This window comes from Emys orbicularis, chromosome 18 (genome assembly GCF_028017835.1).
Source record: "Emys orbicularis isolate rEmyOrb1 chromosome 18, rEmyOrb1.hap1, whole genome shotgun sequence".
In the NCBI taxonomy this organism is placed as follows: Eukaryota; Metazoa; Chordata; order Testudines; family Emydidae; genus Emys; species Emys orbicularis.
Window position 1 is genome coordinate 5,544,371 of NC_088700.1, and position 10,861 is coordinate 5,555,231.

At 42.2% G+C, this 10,861-nt stretch overlaps 1 protein-coding gene across 1 annotated transcript in view; it reads left to right on the forward strand.

Annotated features, from left to right (window-relative positions):
* Positions 1-10,861, forward strand: part of RAB14 (RAB14, member RAS oncogene family) — a 34,335-nt gene extending 23,474 nt beyond the window's left edge. The window contains exons 4-8 of the mRNA XM_065418651.1: positions 28-205; positions 3,333-3,399; positions 5,150-5,237; positions 5,599-5,629; positions 8,617-10,861. Of these exons, the coding sequence (XP_065274723.1) occupies positions 28-205; positions 3,333-3,399; positions 5,150-5,237; positions 5,599-5,629; positions 8,617-8,794 (542 nt within the window). The 3' untranslated portion in view covers positions 8,795-10,861. The remainder of the gene's footprint in view (positions 1-27; positions 206-3,332; positions 3,400-5,149; positions 5,238-5,598; positions 5,630-8,616) is intronic.

A 10,861-nucleotide genomic window follows, 5' to 3' on the forward strand; every position in this document is an offset into this window, starting at 1 on the left:
AACCTCTGATTTATCTTTCTGTGACAGTTATGGCTGACTGTCCCCACACAATTGGGGTCGAATTTGGTACAAGAATAATTGAAGTTAGTGGCCAAAAAATTAAACTGCAGATCTGGGACACAGCAGGACAAGAGCGATTTAGGGCTGTAACACGAAGCTACTACAGAGGAGCAGCTGGAGCTCTCATGGTCTATGATATTACTAGGTAAGAGATTGTCTGTCGTCGTCTTTTTTTTTTATTTTTTTATTTTTTTGTCAACTGTAGTTATAGCTAAAATAGAACATGTGGTATGACTACCAATTTATTTCCAAGCCTATTTGCGACACTGCTTTACAATGTCACTACATTGTACATGACTCTTTTCTCTGGGTCTCAGTCCTTTTGGCTTTCTAATCTAGTCAGGTGTCTGCATAGTGGATTTTTTTCACCCTTTCTTATGCAGCCTCCCCTTTATTTCCCTCCATTCTACAAACCCCTGTTTAAAAAGTAAAGCACTGGTAGTTTACTTTCAAATTGACTTTGGTTGAGATTCTGAAGTTTCACATTTATTAAAGTCTTGCATAAACAAGCTTCTCCTTGGAAACTTCCATTCTTGACTCTCCCCCTTCAGACGTTGTGGTGTTACTGCATTCTGCCAATTTATTTAAATTATCTTATCTAAAAGGTAGTTCTGTATAGCTAAGATTTCAGGGTATGGAACTTAGGCCCCCTCCCTCCCCCCATATCTTCATGATGGGGATATGGGAATATTCCCAGACTCAAGTTGTCTTCCCTGGGGATAGTATACAGTGGAATTCTGGGATATGGCATTCTGTTACATAGATCTATTAAAAAGCTTCTGGCCTGTTCTCGAACTCTCCCATTTATCTGTAGTCTTTCAAAGGGTACGTCTATACTTACTTCCTGGTCCGGATGTAAGCGATCGATCTTCTGGGATCGATCCCGGAAGTGCTTGCCGTCGACGCCGGTACTCCAGCTCAGCGAGAGGAGTACGCGGCATCGACGGGGGAGCCTGCCTGCAGCGTCTGGACCCACGGTAAGTTCGGACTAAGGTACTTCGAATTCAGCTACGTTATTAACGTAGCTGAATTTGCGTACCTTAGTCCGAAGCAGGGGGTTAGTGTGGACCAGGCCAAACAGAGGTGGCCTATCTTTACCGGAATGGGAGGAATACAATAAATAGTGAGTAGCTAGCTGCTTGTACACACTCAAACTCAATGTGGTCATTTTTTATAGCAAAGACTTGGTATTTTGAAGATGTAGTAACTTCCCTGTCACTGAAATTGTTTGTCAGAGTAAAACTAAATATCTTCAGGGTCTTAACTAATAGTCATAAATTACATTCCCAACTACAACTACCTTTCTTTTTGGTGTATAATCTGTAATTGACTTGTATGTTGTTGGTATACCTACATGCATCTTATCAGCATATTAGATTCAGTGTATGGAAACACAACTGAATATTCAGTCAGGTTGCAGATGAAAGTCCTGTACTCTACACTTCACTAGGTGGTGGTGTTTTTGAGGCACCTATTTAATACCTTGCTACACGTCCCTTATTTGTATGTATTTAGAGATCTAAAACGTTAAGTTTTTTTTCTCGTTATCCATGAAGAAATGGATGGTGGGTTTTATAACCATGAATAAAATTATACAATGCATGGAGAAGCTGTATTTGAAACTAAGTTGCATTGCCCTGTAGAAATGATTAGAGGATACTCAGCACGTGTCTGATAGCCTCTGAAAGGAGCTATGGGAATGCAAGATGTTTTCTTACTGTCGTCATTCTTTATGAAATAGTTTATAGCAGGGGTCCCCAATGCGGTGCCCGTGGGCACCATGGCGCCCACCGGGGCATCTAAGTGCGCCTGCGTACTGGCCGGCGGATGAGCATCCGCCGAGAAGCAGTGACATCCAGAGGCATTGCTGCCGATTTTGGGCGGATACTCGTCTGCCGCCACGGTCCTCCGTGACTCGTCGTCTGGCACCCGCCAGATTAAAAAAGGTTGGGGACCACTGGTTTATAGGCTATTCACAGGGTAAGAAGAACTTTTGAGTTCTTTCCAAAATACAAAAGCATAGCAAAGCATACAAAAATCTGCTTATTCCCTGCAGGGATGCAGGCATACACCAATTAGGTTCCCTCAAAGGAGGTCATTGTCATTTCATGGCTTTGATTCCACTTGCAATCCAGGTGCCCCACAGACCAGGACATACCAACTCAAAAGAGGCACCAGACCCTGCTAGAAAAGATGCAAAACTTGCAGATATAGCTCTACTGCCACAATGAGTGTGGAGGTGTTAACGAGCTACTTCACCTTGAATGGCCCCTTGGAATATGTGCTAATTACTTATGCTAAAAAAACAACAAGGAGTCTGGTGGCACCTTAAAGATTAACAGATTTATTTGGGCATAAGCTTTCGTGGGTAAAAACCTCACTTCTTCGGATGCATAGAGTGAAAGTTACAGATGCAGGCACAGACTAACGGCTACCCCCTGATACTTATGCTAAACAATCTGTTGCACCTTGGGTTTAGTGGTGCTGCTGGGAGTACCTTTCCCAGACTTGAAGAAGAGCTCTGTGTGGCTTTAAAGCTTGTCTCTCTCATGGAAGTTGGTCCAATAAAAGATATTCCCTCACCCACCTTGTCAATTCAAATTCCCTTCATTTGAGCAAGCTCAGCTATTGATCTGCTGAAGACTATGCAGTCAGATAACAGTAAATATTTTAATTATCGGTTTTTAAAGGAATGGTTAATACAGAATGATCAATGAGACTTGATGGCTTAGGGAAAAAAAGCAACCCGAAGGTATTGCCTGTTTTCTAAGCTAAGAACGTTCTCTAAGCACAATATAAATCCTCATACATTTGGGGCACAGTTGAAGGCACATCCTTGTCCTTAAGTGTGTGGTTTAGTGTTCAGTTTTTCTGCCACCTTATACTTTCTCTTTCCATCTCATGCACACTTCTGTATGCACCCTAATTTGCTGGAAATAAGTCTTAAAGAACACATCTTATGCAGTGTTACCGAAGCAGTATTCTACAGTGCAGTATTCTTTGAGTATTAGATCGGAAATCCTTTACTGAGTTTTATACCACACTGTGTCTTACCATGTTCCCCTCATGGAAAGCAGTAATACTGCATCTGTGAAGTAGTGTTAGCCTAATCTCCTGGGGTGGCTGAGTTGCTTCAGTTCTGTTCTGAATTCAGACTAGAACTGATCACTTCAACTCTGGGACAAATCTATTTTAAACATGAACATTCTGAAAAGTACTATTGGGAGTAACTCCATACTATAGTTAAACTCTCCTCACTTGGCTCTTCACAGAAGAAGCACATATAACCATTTAAGCAGCTGGTTGACAGATGCAAGGAACCTCACCAATCCAAATACTGTAAGTTGTACTGCTTTTTATGTTTTTAAAAAACTTCTTGTCCCAAAGCAAGAAATCCAAGGTTGAAACTGAAATGTATTTCCTTGATACATGGTAATATTCTTTTAAATAAGCTTACAATGTGCTGTCCTTGATATATGGCATGCTATGAGTTTATTCCAGGTTTTTCTACTCCTAGCTTTAGACCTTAATATTGAACATACATTTGACTGTCTTCTGACCCTTTTCTCACTCCAACTTGTTGCTTTTAAACTGAAAGTTTAACTTGTCCTTTACTTAGTAAAAACTTATTTTGTTGTTCTCAAAATTTGAACATGGGTTTAAATCTTATCCAAAGAAACTACCCAATGTCTTTCTCCCAGGGTCGTCTTTGCCCCTCTTGGAGGCCAAAAGACTTTCCCAGCTCCTGTAGTGTGGTTCTAATCTTACGTCTCTTGCTAATTAAAACGCTTTGTAAGGGCTGGTCTACACTACGGGGGGTGATCTATCTAAGTTGCACAACTTCAGCTACGTGAATAACTTAGCGGAAGTCGACATACTTAGATCTACTTAATACGGTGTCTTCACTGCGGTGTGTCGACGGGAGACGCTCTCCTGTCAATTCCCCTTGTGCTTCTCATTGAGATGGAGTACCAAAGTTGATGCTAGAGCGATCTATACTAGACACGATAAATCAACCCCCACTGGGTCGATCCGGTTAGTAGTGTAGACAAGACCTAAGACTTCATATTTGTCTGACTCTGAGAGTAAAGCCGTGTTCTTTCAGTTAGTGCATTTCTGATTGCAGAACAATCCCTTTCCTACTCTTGTGTTGCCTCTGCAATGTTTGTGTGTTTTTTTTTTTTTTTTTAAATGAGCATTCAAGTCAAATCAGCTGATGACTCTGAATACACATGAGGTAGATATGAGATAGGACTGCTTTGATATAGTCACGTTTTAGAATAAAACTGTATTTTTCACAAGCCCTCAGGCCATTGGAATCCTATAGTGGAGAAGGGTTGAATGTGGCATCTGGAGTTCCTATCATTCCTGTCTTCATGGTGGAGATGTTGCTAGAGAAACAAGATACTATCCCTAGTCTGCCCTACTTGCTAGAGTACGGGACTGTGCATGGGTGACCTATCATTTAAACTTCTGGGCAGCGTCTTCAGTTTTACTGAATCTTGTCTCTCAAATGAATGGGTCTGCCTGTTTTTAGGGGGAGGGAATGCTCCTAGTTTAGGGACGGACAGCGGTAGCAATGCTGTGTGAAAGCTTGCAGAGGTCCTGGACCTCTGCAGACCCTCTGATCTGGGAGAGTTTGTATTAACTTCCTCTTCCCTGGGAGGGGGGGGGGAGGGAGGAGGAGGTGCACTTCCTGCTGCTTAGCTGGCTATCTTAGGGCTTGTCTACACTGGCACTTTACAGCACTTCAACTTTCTTGCTCAGGGGTGTGAAAAAACACCCCCCCCCGTCCCCCCCCAAGCAATGCAAGTTTCAGCACTGCAAAGTGCCAGTGTAGACAGTGCACCAGCACTGGGAGCTAGTCCCCTCCTGGAGGTGGGGGGTGTTTTTAAAGCGACTACACAAGCCATGTTAAAGCGCTGCCAGTGAAGATGTGCCCAGAGATATTTATCATGGGCGGGGTTTGTGTGAGAGAGCTGTCATTATTCTAATTTCATGCCTTTGTTTAATAGTAACTTGATTTGGGGTGGGGGTAAAAAGGCAGTTGAACTATTTTCCAGGCTAACATTTTTCTGTTCTGAACCAGGTGATAATCCTCATAGGAAATAAAGCAGATCTGGAAGCACAGAGAGATGTTACATATGAAGAAGCCAAACAATTTGCAGAAGAAAATGGTGTGTGTTTGCTTTTCTTTTGTGCTGTTATGTTTCAGTGAGGTTAGAGGTTTTAAAGTGAACCTTCTGAATTGTATCTGGAAGCTGTTTAAAGCACACTTTTTTCAAAGTAACTTAGTTGTATATAAAAACTTTGCCTCAAATAGTCTAACTCAGCCTTCCTTAGAACTAGGAATGCAATTTGCATATTGATGTCCTACTTAAAACAAACAAACCTTAAATACTTTCAAAAGTATTATTTAGCATGGAATTTCAGTGGGCCCTCACCTGTTTATCTCAGGAGTCAAACTTCAGTGACTACGATGTGGTTCTCTTGAAGTATTTCATGTATCCTAACCATTTCAATCTTATTTCTAAATAGGGTTGTTGTTCCTTGAAGCAAGTGCAAAAACGTAAGTGATAATAGGCCTATCTCTTTAAACAAAAAGACCACACTTCCCATAGAGACAGTCTTAAGTTTAGTATACGTTTTCATAGAGGGACTTAGTCTGTGGGTGAAAGTGAACTTGATTTCTCAGGTTAGATTGCAGTAAAAATATCATTAGGAGATTGGGGGGGAATGGAGCATGCCTAGCATTTTTACTTCATCTTAACCTTAACTTGCAGAAACCATCTTGTTACTCCACTTTTGGGCCATCTTCCAAGCAAATAGTTGCTGAATTGTGATGGGCTGACATTTATTTAAAAAAAAAAAAAAGAAGAAACAACAACAAAAAACTTCCAATTGGAAACTGAAACTACTAAACTAATTTCACTTAAGACCTCATGCAACACTTCCTCCATCAGAGTTGCACTGATAACATGGAGCACTTTCTTATGTGTGCTTTAAGCTGCAAGCTGACTAAAATTAAATTATGCTGGTCTAATAGACTGTGCAGCTTCCTCATTTTAATGACACTGCTAGTTCTGTGGTGGTCGGAGTTCAGACTTGAAGTGTGAAACTTCTCCTGTATGGAGTGTTCAGAGCACTTGCACCTGTACAAGGCTATGCAGCTGCATGACAGGTGCTATTGCTGGATTGGGGTGTTGCAATTCCAGAAGCTGCTGTAGGGAGTTTCCTTTTGACCTCCCCACAGGAGGAGGGTGACAAATTGTTCCCCTTAACCACCGAGGACAGGACAAGAAGCAGTGGGCTTAAATTGTAACGAGGGCGATTTAGGTTACACGTTAAGAAAAACTTCCTAACTGTCAGGGTAGTTAAGCTCTGGAACAAATTACCTAGGGAGGTTGTGGAATCTCCCTTATTGAAGGCTTTTAAGAACAGGTTAGTCACCTGTCAGCGATGGTCTAGATCAGATGTGGGCAAACTACAGCCCGTGGGACCATCCTGCCCGGCCCCTGAACTCCCGCCTGGGGAGCCTAGTCCCCCGCTATCCTCCCTGCCCCGTAGCTATGCTGCCGCGTGGGCAGCGCTCTGGCCTGCCGCTCCCGCTGGGCAGCGTGGAGAGCGTAGCTGCCTCTGGCTGGATGTCGCAGCTGCGAGCTCCTGGTAATGGGGCGGGGTGCGGGGAAGGGAGCGGAGGGTCCTGGGCGGCAGTCAGGGAGGAGGGGGCGGTTGGATGGGGCAGAGGTTGGGGGGGGGGTCAGGGGATGGGGAACAGGGAGGGTTGGGAGTGGGAGTCCCGGGGGGGCCTATCGGGGGCAGTGATGTGGATAGGGGTCAGGAGGGCAGTCAGGACAGGGAGTGGGGGGGTTGGGGTGGTATCCCAGGGGGCAGTTAGGGGCAGGGAGTCCCGAGAGGGGGTGGACAGGGGACGAGGAGCAGAGGGCGGTTGGATAGGGGGTGGGAGTGTTGGGGGGGGGGATGTCAGGGGACAGGGGTGTGGATAAGGGTCGGGGCAGTCAGGAGACGGGGAGCAGGAGGGTTGGATGGGGGTGCAGGTTCTGAGGGGCAGTCAGGGGGTGGGAAGTGAGAGGGGGTGGGGGCCAAGCTCTTTGGGGAGGCACAGCCTTTCCTACCCAGCCCTCCGTACAGTTGTGCAACTCCGATGTGGCCCTCGGGCCAAAAAGTTTGCCCACGCCTGGTCTAGATAATACTTAATCTTGTCTCAGTGCAGGGGACTGAACTAGATAACATAGCAAGGTCCAGTTCTACATTTATATGATTTCTATGATTTATTTTTATAGGAATTATGAGATCCACTTGACCTATATATTTGTGTTCTCTCAGTGCGGCAAGTCTAGCAACACTCTAGACCTACCGTAGCCTACCATAGCACCTTTCAGCACTACAAGTATAGTCTGTTTTTTTTAATTCAGACGCTTCACTAATAGCATGTCACTGTACAGATTATAAGGGCTTTATGCTAGACTGCGTACACACTGGTAAAACTTCTCTAGCAGTTGCTAATGGAGCTGGTTGGAAAACTTACTCATTCATTGCAACTTGCTGTTTTGTCAGAATTGTAACGTTTTGTGGATATTGTCTGTTTTTCCAGAATTCATCTGGAAATCCTGCCTGCTGGGGAGAACAGCTTCAGGCTTACAGCATGGCAACCTGGGCTACCAGGGTCCCCCACTGCAGTGTAGGTGATCAGGCACGCTGCTCCAGTGCCAGGTCTGCTAGTAGAACTGGGCAGAGAACAAATAATTATGTTTTGCTGAGAATTTTGAAACTTCTTTCTTTTGAATTAGAATGAAACCGAATTCTGAAATCTCAAAATCCTCCAAACCAGAACTACAGTTCTTTGCCCATCTGTAGCTGCTAGTACTGAGACCAACTGTGATATCCTCTCACAAAGATGAGTGCTATGCAACAGGATAGCTGTAAAGGTGCTATGGTAGATAATGCAAACCCAAAAAGCAAGTAAACCTTAACTTTGAAAGATTTACAGAAACTAATAGAACAGTTGATGCAAGTTACCACCACAGATCTTCATTATTGTGCCTTTTATTATAATCGTTTTGACGATTATATGAAAATGCTTGGGGGGGGGGGGAAGCCCATCTCTGTTGTGTTGTTGTGTAGCCTATTTTAAAACTGATGTATTTTGAAGTCCAACAGTACTAATGGCTAATCTACTTCAAGGGTGAACTGACAGATTCGATTCTTCCCCCTAAAGCCGGAGATAGCATCTAAAAACTGTCCCCGTTGCCTGGTAATCTGTAAAAGACTTCATTAGGTAGTTTACTTTTTCAAAATCTTCTGAGGGGATAGCTGCTTCAGGTGGGGAACATTGGACTGTACCCAGCTTTGTGTCTTTTTTTTTTTTATATGTTCTTACAGAACATATAATCAATGCACAATTGCTACTATTAGAAAATCTCAGCTAGTGACTGAAAGAGGTGGATGGTAGGCCAAGCACGTTCATGACTTCTCATTCAGTCTAGAATGTAATGTAGTGCACAACTTGAATTAATTTTGCTGCTTCTTTTGAAGAGGAGAGAATGTTGAAGATGCATTCCTGGAGGCTGCCAAGAAAATCTACCAGAATATCCAAGATGGAAGCCTGGATCTGAATGCTGCAGAGTCAGGTGTACAACACAAACCTTCAGCTCCACAGGGGGGTCGACTAACCAGTGAACCCCAGCCCCAGAGAGAAGGCTGTGGCTGCTAGTGACCTCTATTCCATGGCTCCGTTTTTGACCTTTCACCTCTGTTGAAAGCAGTACTTTTGACTGCTTCATTGTCTTCTGTACATCTTACTGGGTTTAATTAAACTCTGAGACAACAGTTTAACACAATACTAAACTGCTAAACAACTTTAGATGTAATCAGGTTATCAAAGGCAAGTAGAGTAATAAAACCTCTCCTGCATGGTAAATCTAGAAGTTTTTTTTTTTTTTTTTTTTTTTTCTTTCTCCCCCCCCTTCCAGTTGTCCTTGTGATAGTGTCACCAATACATGATTTAAACTGAGCACTGATGCTGGATTCATGATTTTACACTTTTGCAGGGCCTTTTCTTGTACGGTTTAATTTTATGGTTCTTCAGCCTTCCTTCCCCATCTGTAACTGTTCTAAATCTGTCCATAGTAACTGATGTTTATTTGCTGTGAAATGACTTGATGGTAGAAAAGGGGTTCTATAACAATGTGCTTTTGTTGGAGGAATTCCCTGTGGCGGGTGTGTATGTTGGTGGGATAGCTTGTTGCAGGAGTATACAACTTACTTCTTCTGTCTTAGCCTAGCACAGGGAAAACAGTCCACTCTTTCTTCTTGTGCTCAGTAGCTTTACATCATTTTTTGCCATTTTATCCTTTACATTTGTTAACAGAACGTAAATATGTATAAAATTTGAAGGAACTGAGCTAACAGTTAAATACATTCTGTGTATATGATTTTAATGAAGAAAATAAATTGATTACTGGCATTAGAACAGTATATAAGAAAATATCAGTTTGTACAGTATGATCTATATGTGACCACATTGCCCCGTTTAGTACAAAAATAGATGTAACTGCAGTTCACTAACATAGGCTTAACTCCTTGGTGTCAACAGTGGGCATTGTGCTGGGGAACTTGACTCCCAATGCAACAATATTAACACTAGTGGAATATCTGTCTTTGTTCCATCTTTGCACTGTGGTATATCTATGCCTCTTTATTAACCCTGTTTTTGTGCAATCAACAGTGTGCTAACCTGCTTTTCTCTTTTTGTAAGCATTTTGCATTGGGCTTAATTTCCTGCCTTGCATTGTATAGAATGGCTGGTTCTATTACACATTTTATGCTTTTATACCTTTTTTGGAGTGGTCTGATTCTGAACTGGACAGTCAGAACTCTCTAGGGATTTTTAACTACTTTTGCATTTTTATTTACACTACAGTGAAACTTTTTTAAACAATTAGGGTCCCCTCTTACTAAAAGCATTTAGAATACTGCCTTCATGAAATTACACGTTGAAAGTACTCTTTATAAAATCGGAGAGTCCAAATAGTATTCAGGCATATGCAGACTCTGTTAAAGTACATGTGATATTTTCTATTTGGTTAGACCAGTGTATTTCAATCTCTACACACAGTACCATGCTTCACATGAAATCTAATTTTCATTTCTGAAACTTCAGATTTGATTTAGAGGTGGCAGGGGGAAAGAATAAGTGGCTAAGAAAGATAGAACATGCTTTTGTTGTACCTACCATTCATTCAATATTTAGTCAAACTGCAGTGTTTAAAATACAAAGTAGTCTTAAAATCCCTCTCTACAGACACTAAGAGAAACTATCCAATGTTCAGACTTGTAAGCAAACAGTGGTACCAGAGTATTGTACAGTCAATGTTAAATAAAAGCCAAAACTGAAATGTGCAGACAATAGGATTTGGGTGACTTGTGCACTGTCCCTTGTTTTTGTCTGATTAGTCTTTTTTTAAACCTAAGATTATTAAAGTAGATTGGTATAATGTTAAAAATTTATGGCTGATGCATTTTGCTAAAACAAAGTTGCGCCGCTTAGGGGTTGCCCAGGGACCATGACCTGCTGATGAAACAAAATTTGGGTGAAGTAAACAGCATTCTAATGACTACAGCTTGTTGAGGTGCAATGCCCTTATTCCCAAAGTAAGTTACAGTAGGTCTCATTGTTTCTGTGACAGAAAGGACTTGTTTGGACTGCTGTACTCTTCATTTGGTGTAACTATGCTATTAATCTAAATATTTGTAAATAAAGTACCTGTATCTAGATAAA